This window comes from Halichoeres trimaculatus, unplaced genomic scaffold (assembly GCF_033239565.1).
Source record: "Halichoeres trimaculatus isolate MK-OKI-2021-1 unplaced genomic scaffold, fHalTri1.1 fHalTri1_scaffold_19, whole genome shotgun sequence".
Lineage (NCBI taxonomy): Eukaryota > Metazoa > Chordata > Actinopteri > Labriformes > Labridae > Halichoeres > Halichoeres trimaculatus.
In genome coordinates, this window is record NW_027437197.1 from 18,737,114 (window position 1) to 18,751,715 (window position 14,602).

The following is a 14,602-nucleotide window of genomic DNA, read 5'->3' on the forward strand; positions in this document are numbered from 1 at the left end:
ATAGTGGACACTGACATAAGGTTGTTTTGTAAAGGTTTCATTCCCCATTTATTTTTAATCAGCCCAGATCCCTTCAGTAATTTACAGGCTGTGGAAAAGTGGTATAAATTTGATCCTGATTAGAAATATTTTTCGTAAAACAACTTCATATTGCTTGTGGCAATTTTTAAACAAATAACTATGTAAGAAGAAGGGTTTAAGATGGTTCACCCATTGGGTGTGTAGTTCGGTCCAGTGTGGGAACGAAATGACATCAATCCTTTTGGTTTTAGGGCTTACTGGTCAGAAATAACTTGTTCTCTGTGCTATACTGCCATCTAGTGGTTATAGACTTTTTTCGTTTTACATTTTCTGGCAATGTGTATGTTGTTTATCTATTTCTGACTTTTTTTTTTTTTTTCAAATAGAATCTCAGAATTTTACAATGTCCGAATTTTTCTTGCCCCCAATAAATCTGGATTATGTTTTGCTGTGTGCGTTCATGGCTTAGTGTCTACTTTTGGAATGTTTGCAGGTCATTTAACACAGCAGAACATTCCCTAAAAGCCTGTGTTTCACACTTTCCTTGTTCAATTTCTTTCATAAACTGTTTACCCCTCACTGAGGAGTTATTGCCATTTTGACTCACCGGTTTCTTGCCCTGCACCACCTCACGTTTGCAAACACATGTTTCAAGTCTTTGTTTTCTTTGTGGTATTTGAAGAATCCTTCTTCAATTGCTTTTGCTTGCTGTTTTTTTCCCTTGTCTTGCTCAATATTGTCTTGACTGCTTTTGAATATATGTGACTTCAACAGAAAAGACTAGAAGTTCTGTAACATTATGTAAAGTTTTCAGATTTATGAAAGTTGAAAGCTGAAACTTTAATAGACTTTTAAATTAAGTATTTTGTTTGGGATAGCTTTACACTCCCCTGACAAGTAAGGAAATAAGGATCTATCAGAGAAAAAGATGTGAAGCATTTAGACCTACACCTACCTGTTTTTCCTATAATATTAACCACCGTGTTTCACTGTTTTTCATTCAACCCCTTATTTGACAGTCAAATGCAAATGGAAAGGCTGGCTCTGACCTATTCTTCCGGGTTATGCAGCTCAAACCAAACTTTATGTTAATCTTTGTATGATCCCATACTGCATAACTCTGTTTGTTCCAGGGGGCTTTACTGTCAATATTAACTGATGTTATAAAACATGCATGAATGCATGGCTTGTGAGCATTGACACAAGTAGCACAACGGCCACTCATCCATGAGACTTGCAAAGAGATAACATTGACATACATGCAGGAACAAACACATAACAGATAATGTATAACATGTAAACATCAAAATTGATCATATACTGTGAAACACCTCACTCTGTTATAAAAAAAAACGGGGATTACGTCAAGTAACCCAACGTTTTGACACATAAAGAAAAACCAAAAGTAGACTTTAATTCAGAACTATACTTGTAATGTTTTTCATTTGTTATCACCTAGTTTTGGGATCAGGTTATAGATGTATAGGGACTGTGGACAAAGGCTTTAAGCACAAGATTGAGGGGCCATCATTGACCTGATCATCTCCTCAGTAGTTAAAATTCTTTTGTTAGTTTTTTTTTTTTTTTTTTTTTACCTCTTCATATTGTCATGGCATCGTCTTAGTATGTTTTCATCAAAAAAGTTTGGCAAAACTTGCATCATTCAAAGATTTTTAAACTAAAATTGTTCTTTTGCTTCTGTTGTTTCATTAGATAGATGAATAGATAATTTTAAAATAAAACAAATTTATAAATTAGCATAAAATTGATTTAATTTATTACGTAAGTCTGTTCTCTTTTACAAGCGGAAGTAGGCTTTACTCTGAGCACGCGCTTATTATAGATAAAGCAGCCCCGCCCCCTCCGTGCCTGAAACATGTGATTGGTGGATGCGTCACTGACTAATAAGTGCTTATGAAAGTTGCTGGGTGGGAACTGTAGTAACACCAATGTATCGTTCAATTTTAACCGTAAACGCAGACCGACACGACCGGTTTCCCGACACTCGACCATGTTGAAGTTTTGTTGCGTGAACACTGAGCCTAAAGTAGACGTTGGACATGCTGCGTAGGTGCCGTTTCATCACTTCAGCCCTGAGCCTAGAGGTTGGTTAGCCTGCTCGCTAACAGCTACTGAAGCTTGACTGACACATGGTTCAAGAGAGGACACAATCCCACTCAGAGGTGAGTTTGACTTTAACAACCGTAAGAAAGTTAAATATTGCCTAAAGATTGTCTGATCGAAGCTATATGAAGCAGTGGACTTTCGCTGACGTTTTACTGTTGACCGTTTAACTTCTGTGATTGTATATGACCATTACATAAACATGTCAACAGCCCAGGCAGCTGAATGACAGCTGCCCACTGACTTTTCAGGGAAGATCTGGGCGGAACCATCAACTTCAACTTTTCATATGAGATGGAGGACCCAAACCCCACTGCTGCTCCGGGCACCATGTCCATCGACAAGCTCTTCCCGGCTCTCCTGGAGTGCTTTGGGATCACACTGTGCGGATACATCGCAGGGAGGGCAAACATCATCACATCCACTCAAGCCAAAGGATTGGGAAATTTTGTTTCCAAGTTTGCCCTCCCAGCACTGCTTTTCAAGAACATGGTCCTGTTGGACTTTGGTAATGTCATCTGGCCTTTCCTGTGGAGCATCCTCATCGCCAAAGTGTGTGTGTTTTGCCTTGTGTGCGTCCTCACGCTGATAGTATCCAGTCCTGAGAAACGCTTCAGCAAGGCTGGGATTTTCTCAATATTCGCCACCCAAAGCAATGATTTTGCTCTGGGATATCCCATTGGTAAGTACACTTAATGCATGTAAACCTGCCACACACAGTGCTTCCATCCACTGCTGAAACTGTAAGCATGCTGCCCTGTTTCACATCAAACCACAATGTAATTACCCATTTGTTGCACAACAAACACTTAAAAATCCCTGCCTTTAGAGCCCTTATGTATCAACACTGTACTATTGCAAAAAATGTTCCCACAGCGAGGTGTGTTCACTTTTCCACTGTCAATATTTGCTATCAGGTGAGAGGATCTACAGAAACAAACGCAACTCTGATTATGCTGACCTGTGAAAGCGATGAGTGAAATCTGTACCAGAAGTAACCTACAAACCTAATATACCATCCACAGGTGTCAGTTTCAAAAGGTTTATTTTATTTCTTTATTTATTTAAAGGGGCAGTGTTGGAGGTCAGAACAGAGTTTAAAACAATAGAAAAAGATACAAAATACAGATAGAAACAATACATCCTGATAACATAAAAATCAAATACTATAAGCTACAATGATGTCACCTTTATAAAAAAAAGTGCAATAAAAGCATTTAAAGTGTTATGTAGTGACATATAGTGCTGCTCTTCATTAGAGTTCTCATTAGAGTTACGAAGATAAAAAGATTTATTACATGAAATAAACTTTACTGATGCCGATAGCTGCTGTGTTGTCAGTGAACGTGTTCAACTCAGGGGCTGGTTTTACAAAGAACTGCTGTCAGCCAAAGGTCTTATGAAGAATAAGGTGCAGTACACTCTGTCACTGAAGTTACTCTTTTGCAGTTTAATGACCAAACACAGCTTGAAGTACAAGAGGGCCTTTAAGAATCAAGTTTGAAAATCCGCCACACAGTGAAACTTCTTTAAAGTGTCTTTGTTTTTCTTTCACTTTAGTGATCAATCATATTTTCAGTTTCTACACCAAAATTGCAAACCATTAGAAGTCATGGTTAAAGTCGAAAGAGACCTAAACTGTAACATAAATGTTCATTAACAGATTAGAGCTTCTTTCATTTTTCTCCACAGTTGAGGCCCTGTACCAGAGCACATACCCGGAGTACCTTCAGTACATCTACCTGGTTGCACCTGTGTCCCTGATGTTTCTAAATCCCATTGGCTTTGTGTTCTGTGAGATCCAGAAGTGGAAGAGCCAGGGGAACCACCAGCAGAGCAAACTCATGATAATGGGGGTTGTATGTCTACAAGTCCTGAAGAACCCCATGGTGTTCATGGTTATCATTGGCCTCATCGCCCACTTTGTCCTGCATCAGAAAATTCCTGCCTTCATGGCTCAGTTTGTGGATGGTTTGGCTAACTCTTTTGGGGGTGCAGCTCTCTTCTATTTGGGTCTGTCCATGGTGGGCCAGTTGAAGAAGCTCAGCCGATCCACAGTCGTGACACTGATATTACTTCTTACAGCTAAACTGTGAGTAGAAACAAATGCCTTCACACTTATTTTCTATATGTTGAGTTGTTTTAAGGGTTATGACCTCTTCCATGTTGACACATGCTCTCAGACTGTGCAGAATTGGCAGGTCAGCACTTTGTCGAGGTCTCCCAGCATGTTGTTTTGAGCTGATGGTTTGGATGACTCAGGTCTTTTTCTGACCACAAACCTTTTACCTCATGGCTGACTTGCGTTGGAGTGTGTAGAACAATGATAGCGAGTGCAATAAAATAATTTAGCTGCACTGCATCACCTGAAGTCAATCAATGTAACAATGATCTTTTGACTTTCAGGTTGCTAATGCCCCTGATCTGTAAGGACATGGTGGATCTGTTGGACAATAGCAACACCAGTGCCTTAAACCACTCAAGCCTCTCCAATTATGCTTTTATCTACGGAGTGTTTCCCACTGCACCAAGCGTGGCCATCTATGCTGTGTACTACAATGCAGAGCTAGAAGTTGTGAGTTGCTTAGATCTTTTACCAACCTGTAACTGCACATTGGCATTTTTTACTCTGAAACTCTCTAATTTATGTCACTCTTTCCTGTCAGGTAACCTCTGGGATGGTGATCAGCACTTTCCTCTCAGCCCCGATAATGTACGTGTCTGCCTGGTTACTAACAATCCCTTGGATGGATCCGCAGCCTTTGATGAACTCACTGCAGAACGTCACCTTTGACATAAGCATAGTGAGCTTAGTGGCACTGGTAAGACAAAATAACAGATCACTGTGGCATGCGGCTGACCTTCAATAATCACTGATTAGTTATAACTTTTCTCAGTGCATGAAATCTGTGATCAAAGCGATGCAACTGGTTATACAGCGACACTTGCAACACCTCTCTTTTAGCAAGCATTGTGTCATTCTAGGCAGATTACACTAACCCTGCTCAATTTAGGATGCCTTGTTCAAATGCTAAACAGTGTGGTTGTTAAGAGGATGTGTGAGTGAACAGATGCTTTACTGGTTGACAGACTTACTTCCTCTTTAATCGTAAATGCGTAACTATAAGGGAACCCGAAACTAGTGGCTGCAGACCATTAAAACCTTACAGACAGATGAAACCTGTTGCAGACCTGTCTATATATAACAGATGTTTGCTGTGTTTTTCACCTGACTTATTTACCAGTGTTTGTGTAATGTGAGTGTGTCGACATTTTCCCTCTCAACAGGTGTGGACGATCACTGTTATGTTTTTAAGCAAGAAATTTAAAAGGCTACCTCATCTATTTGCTGTAAACCTGTTCTTTGCACAGGTGAGCACACTGAAATGCACCGCATAAATTTATCTGTTGGAGATACTTCCCATGTAAACAGTTTTATAATGTTGTCTCTAGCTCATCAGTTGCATTGGGATGATCCTGTGGAACTTTGTAGTCAAAGAGGACAGCTTCGTCGGGCAGGTCCTGACTTTCACATTACTATGCACCTCACTCTACAGCACCTATGTGTGGCCAGGTACGCTCTAAATGAACACGAATTCGCCAACCACATCATCCTTGAATTCATTTGAAAACCTGATACTCTGGTTGCTAATTCTGCACTTAACATTCTGATGTTTTAGGTCTGATAGCTCTCTCTCTTGTGCTCATGAAGCAATATGAGGATCTGAAAGTCTCACCAGGCATGTTGATCCTCGCAGGCTGGGGGTGAGTCACTCACAGAATTGAAACGAAGTTTGTTTGACTGATTCAAAAGCTATTGCCAAACCAGAGTGCCTGCCTTGAAATAGAATTCACATGTTGGGACTTTTCGGCAGGGATTTTTACAGGAATACCTCAGCCTTAGTTTAATATAAACACACAAACTGTGAGAATTCTTGTTTATTGAATCTGTTCTTTTCACAAAGTTGTTAAAGGTTTCATTCTTCTCTGCTGTCAGGATTCCAGCCCTAGCAACTGCTGTGCTGCTCATTTCTGGGGAAATAATGTCTGACACAATAGACTCATCATACTACTATGGCAAAACACAGGTAACAACACAAGTGGAAATTGTTTTCTAGTTTCCTGCAATGTATGATCTATTGTCAAAGCACGTGTAGGCTGTTTTTGAACTTTTCAAACATGTAACGTCTGTGTATGTTTTCTCTCACAGATTATCATCACCTCTGTGGTTGCTAGTCTCAGTATGCTGCTGGGAGGAGGCGCTCTTGTGTGTCTCAGCAGAGGCAGCTGGGCTCAAAATGAACTTATCCAAGAAGGGAACTCTTCTGAGGCCCTTGTGTCTGACAGTGAACCAGAGAATGAGAATCCATTTGAGCCTGTAAATCAATCAGGACAGCTCGACAGAGGTAAAGGAAGAAAAGAGTATTAATATTAATCCAAGTCAAATGAACTGATTTATCTGTCACGTCAGGTCATGTTTGTCTCTCTATGGATTATTTTGATTACACGAGTGGACAAAAAGCCAAAACAGTTATATGATCCAAAGGTAAACACTGTAGAGTCACAGATATGTGGCAAAAATGGATTTTCACTGTGTAAGAATTTGCAAAATTGAACACACAAGGATGGCAAAACACAGGTAGGCTATTACTGCTCAAACAAAACAGTACCTCTTTTATTTTGTCTCAGGAGAGTTGTCAAGGGAGTTTTTATGCCTGTGTTGGACTATTGTGACATAATCATCGGGAACATTTCCTCCAAAGCCTTTAAATAACTTGATTCTACAAGATTTACTCACCGCTCCTTATAGAGTGTTACCACTTAACCTCACTGTCATAATTACTCTGTCTTTAACTCCTGGAACAGGTTACACCAGCTTCTTGACATTCATGTACTTTGACCCTTTAGGCTGTTTTGGAGGTTTCTTTGTGACTGTTTTACATAAGTGTAGCTTTAACTTTATTGTTTGAATCCAAATACTTTTCACTACTGTAGTACATTTTACACCATTTTTAACAGTTTGTTGTGAAACTGATAAATTAATAAATAAAACATAACATGCACATTGCATGTTAGCAAATGAGGACAGAATTATTATAATCAGAGCACTCTACAGCATCTAGAAAGTTATGGTGGTAATGGAAAACTTCCAGAACCCTCAAGTGGAACCAGGCTTTGTTTTTTTTTGTCCATATCTTTGTAAATGAGGGTTGCCTATCAATGAGTAAATGAGAGAAACAAATTTTAGCTCAGAGGTGAAGGGGAAACACCTAAAGATTAAAATGAAGAGATGTTATGGTTATCAAGATCTGACAGTCTAATTTAACTCGTGTTGTTTTTTTTTATTTCAGCTTCATTACAATAGTTGTCCGTGGATTTTGTTTCTCTCTCCTTGCCTCTCTGCTGAGATAAATAGGATATTGTTGCAACAAGGTCAAGAGTCACTCACTGTTATCACTCTGTTATCAGCCTGCCTCATATGTGACTGTGCACCGACCCAGCCCATGCCAGACATGATCATCAGCACAAATATAAACAACACAGCAACAACACTCACAGGTATTAACATGCAATAAGTGTAACATTAAAGAAGAGCTGCATATTTTTCAGTTTGCATCATAATTGTTTTCACTTTTCCTAACATTGTCTGCTGTCAGCTTCAGGTCCATGTGAGATCAACTGTGCATCCACAGACTGCCTGCTGGTTCAGGCAGAGGAGCTCCAACAGGGTGCAGATAGACAAGTGGTCCGTCATGTGATCCTGTGTCTACTTCTGACTGTCAGCTTGCTTGCTGTGAGTTAACGACCACCTTTCACTTCTACAGTGGCACAAAGTCCACCTGCATTATTATATTTAGTGCATCACAAGCCTAATCCGAAATAAATGGCTGAACAGTGTTATTTCCTCCTCCTGTCACTATTAGTGGAACGCTTCACTTAAGAAACACATTCATGAATAACAAAAGAAAGTTGTCATTTACATCAGAAGAGATTACCAATATTTTAAGCAAACATCAAAAAGTTAACTGTAATGAATTAAAATATATCAAAGCAAATCTCCTAATTACTGTTTTGGCAGAATTTGGCCAGCTGCCTGTGGCTTCTTTTCAACCGTGTTCCTGGTCGACTCTACCTGGAGTTGCAGTTTTTCTGTGCTGTGGCCAACTATGGTCAGGTAGGTTGTGAAGCAACTACTTTCACATTCCTTGTGCCCATTGTCACACAGTAATGGTGTCATAACTTCTTTTCTGTCAAAGGGTTTTCTCTCCTTTGCTCTGTTTGGTCTGGACAAGCACTTGATCATACTGCCGTTTAAAAAGAGGTAATGATCCTACACTGTACAGTAACACTGCTTGGAAACACACACTGGTCTGTGTAAACTGTAAATACAGCACATAAATTACAGTCAACAGTAATCACAGTACTATCCAAAGGTGATATTTTTGTTTTTTGTGGATGGTGTTCAGGCTCTACAGTCTGTGGAACAGAAAAAAACAAGAAGAGCGGCTGCAGCCTGATTTATCCGAGGACATTAGGATGACCTGCACCCAGTTCATCAAATACCACCAAGACCAGTGTGTTCATGACATCGTCAAAAAGAGAAGGTGAGCACACTAGGTTTTATTTTGTCCAAGCAGACCACTCCTTCTGCGCCTCTTCGCTTATACTGACTATCTTTAAGGCCTGGCATGGTTCCTTGTCACCAATATCAACTAGCGTAATTTGGTTAATGATTTAATTTCTGCCTCACAAGTTTAAGCAACAGGAAAAGCCTGGGTTTAACTAATTAAAACAAAAGGACCATCCTTCAGCCTGAAAAACTCCTCAGCTTATATTCTTCTTCTTAACTAATTGGTAGCTAGAAACTGGTTTCATAGGCAGACAGCAGTGTAGCCTCAGGAACTCTAACACTGGAACGAGTTGAAATAGCACACAGTGTTACACAAAGTTCTGTCCTTGGTCCTCTTCCTGTCACTCTTTTTATAAATGATATTGTGCCTTCTCTTTCTGGCTGTAAAGTCCGTCTTCATGCAGGGCATGGTTTTTACCCAGCCGCGGCTAATGTGCAGTTTTCTGAGCATTCTCAGTCTTAAACGCAGATAAACTTAAATGCATGCTCTTTTCCAGGGCCACACATTATAACTTGAAGAGTATCACCCACACATCTAAAGATTTCACCAATACTGAGAGGGTAACTGTTATAAATATCTCTGTATCTGGAGTGATTAGAAGTCATGTTTCAGTTTCCAATCATTAGTAATGATTGACTTTTCTCTACGGAAATTAATCTAACTCTCCTCTACAGTGTAGAAAAACTCTCGTTAAGGCAACTTTCTTTATTGGTGCTAGACTATGGAGACATTTTGTACGGGTGTGCGCTGGCTGCAGCCTCAAAACTACTTGATGCTGTTTTTTTTCCCCTGACAACACCCATCTTTGCACCCAGTACAAAATGGTTAGATGATCCTCTCTCCCTCTTGTTTACTAACAACCTATTGGGATGCTTCCTCTTTGAATTCCCTTTGTACTTTATAGGTTACTAGAGTTCATTCTGAGCTTGCAAGATCCTCTTTTGGCTTTTTTTTTTTGCATCATCTGCTTGGAACTCACATCAAATCATTTAAAAATGAATAAGCTGGTTTCTTTCAGTCATTCCAGATCATTAGTTTTTACATCCTAACTCTGACTGCACCTGTTTTAACTGATTTTGTTGTGACATTAACTTTGATAGTATGTCTGATTTTAACTAATTGTGTGTGTGTCACCAGGTTTCAATGTTTATTTATCAGGCACTCTAATGTTTTTTTAATGCTCTGCATCATTGTAAATGAGGACTTTGATCACAAGGATGTTTGAATCTAAATTAATACTATTATTTATTGGTCCTTAATGTGGCTGTAGTCACATCCTGTGAAGGAAATGTTTTGAATATTAATTTGCCTGCAGAAAACACTGGCTGCCAGACATAAAAATAATTGTGACTTGTAAAAAATATTTGAATTTTCAGGTGTGGGAAGAGGACAACGGTGGACTGTTTTCTTGGCTGTGAACTTGTGGAGTGGCTCCAGCAGGTGGGCTTGGCTCAGGACGTTGGTGAGGCGGTACTGTATGGAACAAAGCTACAGCAAGGCGGTGTGCTCCAGCACATCAACCAGGAACACAGCTTCCAAGACAGTCCCCTATATTATAAATTCTTGACATGAGATTTTAAAGTTTTAACCAAAGATAAATGTCATTTTAAGTTAAGAGAAATGACTGGAAACAGCTTTAGTTCATACATGGATGAACAAAACTGACCTTATACCTTAACTTAATCTAACAATTGTGCTTGCACTGTTTTGCACAGAGGCATTGGACCGGTCTTAAAGGGAACTAGCAGTGTTCAGATTTTATAGTGTTTTAGTTTAGTAGTTTTAAACTTTACATTTCTACAACAAGCCAGTTGTCTAGATGTGGAGCTTTTGCATCACTTTAACAGTCAACACAAGAATATGGGCTGTCTGATGAACAGGCATGTTTAGTGTGGCCAAATTAAAAGCAAAAGTTACCAGCTGAATGAGTGACTAGTGAGTAATGCCTCACTGTGTGGAAAATATGCTGCAACATCCTTAAAGCAGAAAGGGAAATATACTCTGAATTTTTACTTGCAAGCTAAATCCTTCAATCCTTCCTTGCTTGCATGAAGCCAGTAGTTAAACACTGACATGTATAAAAGGACTGATAGCCATAAAAACCTAAGCAAGGGCTATATCATTACTCATTTCAAATGTTAAAACTTGACTTTGCTGCTTTTAAAAAAACTAATTTGTAAATATGTGTATGCAGCCAGTAAATGCACTTCAACTTGTAATTACTTTTATGTTTTGTCATTGCGTGGGACATAATGTACAAAGATGTACCTTTACAAAACACAAGCAAGTAATCCCTCTCCCATGAACACTTCAGTGTGTCGTCATTTCTCGAACCAAAAACAATCGACTACGAAAAAAGGGAAAATATGACAGTACTTCTGTTCATACGTAGCTCTTCTTCTGTCTGAGTTTAAAGGTTACCTGGTGGGGATATTAGCAGTATCCGAATGTGACTACCAATCAATTAAGATATGTCTATGTATCTTTGACTAACAGCAAAAGAAAACTGGCATTAAGGAACACAACCACAATTTTATAAAGTGATAGTGATTGTGTGTTGGCATGATCCAAGGGCTGTTAAGGTGTCAGCACTGAGGGAGGGTCAATTTTTGTTTATTTGTACAATTTTAAGTTGAATTCTTAAAAATGTGATAACCTCCAGTGACAAAAGGCACCTGAGTGAGTGTTAAGTTGAAAAAATGGGCTGTCGTAGTCCATTTGTTTTATTTCTGACATTTTATCTCAAAGTTCTGTGTTGAATTTCTGTTCAGTCATTTTAATAGTTTAATGTGTCAAGAAGTGTTATAACTGGAGTTGCCATTTTGTCCTGTCAAAGAATGCAGATGTAAATGTTTGGTTTATTTAAAAATAAATTTTATTGCTATCCATTCGATCATTTCTCACATATTTAATTTGTTCTGAGCTCATGTCATTGATAGACACAGATATTAACAGTTCAGTCTGTTTGTATAGTACAGGATTGCTAATTGAACCTGAACTCGTTGCAATGAGCTGATCAAAAAAGAAACTTATTTGTTAATTTACTAATTTAATTACCTTTAGGTAAACCACAATTATATAGTAATTATACTGTATATAAAGCTACATTTTGTGGTTTTAGCAGGTAACTTGTCTCATTTTTTGCTGTATAAAGCCATTTCCTCCTTAACAGAGCCAGAGAACAGATTCACCAGAGGACCAGCCTCCTTGACCCCACTGGAAAGAAGTTCCTCCATTTTAGTCATGTTTTCCTTTTCTAGCTTCCTCATTCTTTCTGTTATTTTCTTTCCTTTTTCCTGTAAAAAAAAAAAAAGACAAAAATAAGTAAGTACATTTTCAGCAGTGACCACATCAGTCAAAAAGTGTAAATAGATGAATCACAGGTTTGAATTCAAGAGTTAAACCTTGTAGGATTCAATGATAGCAGACACCAGTTCATGTTTGAGAAATAGCTCATGTTTGCGGTTTGGTTTGCTTTGGAAGCGGGGTTTTTTCTTCACTGGGTCATCTGGCCCGTAACTGGGAGAAGTGGTCTCCTTTAGTGGATTAATGTTATCCACAAAGATGAAAGGTTTGAAAACAGACCTGTTGAACCAAAGACACATGAGTAGATTGTTCTGATCTGCTTTTAGCTTGAATTTAAATGTGTCTTTATCAGCTGAAGTGTTTACCTCTCAGGGTCTGGAGTTGCTGTGAAATAGTGAACGCCAGGTAGAGCAGGATCTGTGGGTACCACTGACACCATGCTCCCTGTCGCCAAGAACATCCCCTCCATGTTGATGCCACTGTCTTTATCCCTCAGGATATCCATCATCGTCTCAGCAGTGATGTGACCTGCAAAATTAACACATGTAGAAACATCCTCTAGGTCACACTCGTGATTTTTTAGGTAGTTGGAGTTAAGTTTGCACCACTAACCGTTGCTTTTTCCCAGCATCCTCTTCCCCTCACAGTATCGGCTCCCTGACGCTTCGATTAGGCCTGGAGTTGCATAGGAATACGCCCCAGCAAAATTGAACTGAGCCTTTCCATTCCACCAGCCTTGGTTTTTGGCATACTGTCGCATTTCTGGATGTTCCTTGTCAATCTCGGTTGTTATATCGTACTCATTAGAGATGTTACGATGTCCAGCTGGTGAAATTTTGAACAAAAGGATTTACAGAAGTATTAAAAGCGTTATGCAGACATTTTGTCTTCAGCATTAAGTTCTTTTGTAATTCAGGGTTGCAATTATGAACCAAAGAGACTAGGTGGATTGGTGACAGGTATGTTTCACACTTGATAAATAACCTTTAGCACCCTCTGCTGGATAAACCATATGATTGTTTCACTGCAGGTACATCTAAAAAAGTAAAGGTTGTGATTGTAAGAGTTTCAAGAACACAAAAAGTTTCAAACTTATTTTACAAATGAAAATTTAACTGTAAAATTAATGTCCATTCTTTTCTGCATTGGCAATGTTTTCTCTGCATTACTACCAACTACATTGCGCATAAACCACCTAGGAACAAACCACCCCTTTGTTTCTTGGAGGATTTAACATTGCATAATAATGATGAATATTAAACAGTAAAGGCTTTCAAACTATTCCATTTACTAGGTATGTCAAATGTTTTTTCCTGTTACCTTCCACTCTTTCCGCTGCCCAGTACTTTCCTGATGTTTCCAGCAGCCATGCCTCCTGCCTGTCTGAGATGAGGAAGCTGTTATGATAGGTGAAGCCAGATTTATCCTCCATGCAGGATCCTCCTTGCCCATATTTCTCCAGCAACTCAGCAATCACATCTACAGCTTTCTCAGCAGTATCGGCTCTCTCAAGTCCAAGTCTGAAAGTTGTTCACAAACATTTTGCTTAGCCTTGTCTAAAATGACCATTGATGTGGCTGGATAAAATAAAAAACCCTTACCTGACCAGATCCATGCCTAGAAGAGCTTCATCTCCATCAGAACTCTCTCTGCCCCACACTGCTTCATTTCCAATGCACACTTGATGTTCATTTGCACCCATTTCTGCACCCCACAGCCATGCTGGTTTGCTCAATACAACTGCATACGTGTGGGCAGCCTGATCTATTTCTATATATGTACACTGTGCACACGGGGAACAAAACACATAGAAGAAGAAAATACTGCTTCAATATGAGAAAATAGAGATGGCTGGACAAAAACAAACTGTATGACACCTACCTCCACCTTTGCCCCTGCTTCATAGTCTGTGGCAGGAAAATACACAACCTCCTGGACTTCATCACAAGGCCTGTCTGAGTTTTTCCCAAAGATGATGCGCTGACCCTCAGTGGAGGGAGGCAGAGCCACAAAGGTGTCACAGGAGGATGGGTACATTTTGAAATACCAGATTGCTGTAAGGAACAGACCAGAACTACTCTGGACAGGGTATTTCTGCTACCAGCTGTTATTAAAATGCAAGAGGTAAACGCTAAGCAGTTAGATGAGCCTGCGTGATGTAATGATAATCATGAACGTGCTGTCAATAAGGGCACATTACCTGTGTTTTGCTGAATTTTCAGGGCCCTATAAACATAGAAGTTTTCATGTGTACTTTAGTGTAATCCCAGTTCAGTGTGAAACGGAAACAACGCAGTCACGTGACCAAACTGAAGTTGGCTTTATTTTCGTAGTTCAGAGTCATTTTTGTTGAAGATGTGAACGTTGGATAGATATGTGCGTGTTTGTCTCATACGGTCTATTTTCTAAACACCATAGCCAAAGATTGAGGAAATTCTTAGATACGGATATGTCTTTCCATTTCCCTTTCAGTAGCCTACAGGAGAAGCAAGGTACGTCTGCAACACAAGTTCCAGTGT

At 39.4% G+C, this 14,602-nt stretch overlaps 2 protein-coding genes across 4 annotated transcripts; one reads left to right on the forward strand and one right to left on the reverse strand.

Moving 5' to 3' along the window:
• The first annotated feature begins 1,911 nt into the window (after positions 1–1,911).
• gpr155a (G protein-coupled receptor 155a) lies at positions 1,912–11,593 on the forward strand. 2 transcript variants are annotated; one of them, XM_074694845.1, is made up of 17 exons: positions 1,912–2,204; positions 2,397–2,827; positions 3,838–4,237; positions 4,552–4,720; positions 4,812–4,967; positions 5,434–5,517; positions 5,599–5,719; positions 5,826–5,910; positions 6,143–6,233; positions 6,356–6,551; positions 7,615–7,704; positions 7,803–7,939; positions 8,225–8,320; positions 8,403–8,467; positions 8,613–8,750; positions 9,274–9,337; positions 10,154–10,323. In XM_074694845.1, exons 2-17 carry the CDS (start codon positions 2,440–2,442, stop codon positions 10,193–10,195), a joined length of 2,322 nt encoding a protein of 773 aa, XP_074550946.1. In that variant the 5' UTR covers positions 1,912–2,204; positions 2,397–2,439; the 3' UTR covers positions 10,196–10,323. The 2 variants fall into 2 exon arrangements, with proteins under 2 accessions (XP_074550946.1, XP_074550945.1); XM_074694844.1 differs by lacking the exon at positions 9,274–9,337 and having other exon boundaries at positions 10,154–11,593.
• Positions 11,594–11,613: 20 nt separating this feature from the next.
• scrn3 (secernin 3) lies at positions 11,614–14,488 on the reverse strand. 2 transcript variants are annotated; one of them, XM_074694849.1, is made up of 8 exons: positions 14,284–14,488; positions 13,965–14,137; positions 13,685–13,866; positions 13,404–13,603; positions 12,696–12,908; positions 12,449–12,611; positions 12,182–12,362; positions 11,614–12,073 (listed from the first exon to the last, which is right to left on the reverse strand). In XM_074694849.1, exons 2-8 carry the CDS (start codon positions 14,118–14,120, stop codon positions 11,912–11,914), a joined length of 1,257 nt encoding a protein of 418 aa, XP_074550950.1. In that variant the 5' UTR covers positions 14,121–14,137; positions 14,284–14,488; the 3' UTR covers positions 11,614–11,911. The 2 variants fall into 2 exon arrangements, with proteins under 2 accessions (XP_074550950.1, XP_074550951.1); XM_074694850.1 differs by lacking the exon at positions 14,284–14,488 and having other exon boundaries at positions 13,965–14,263.
• Between the last annotated feature and the right edge of the window lie 114 nt (positions 14,489–14,602).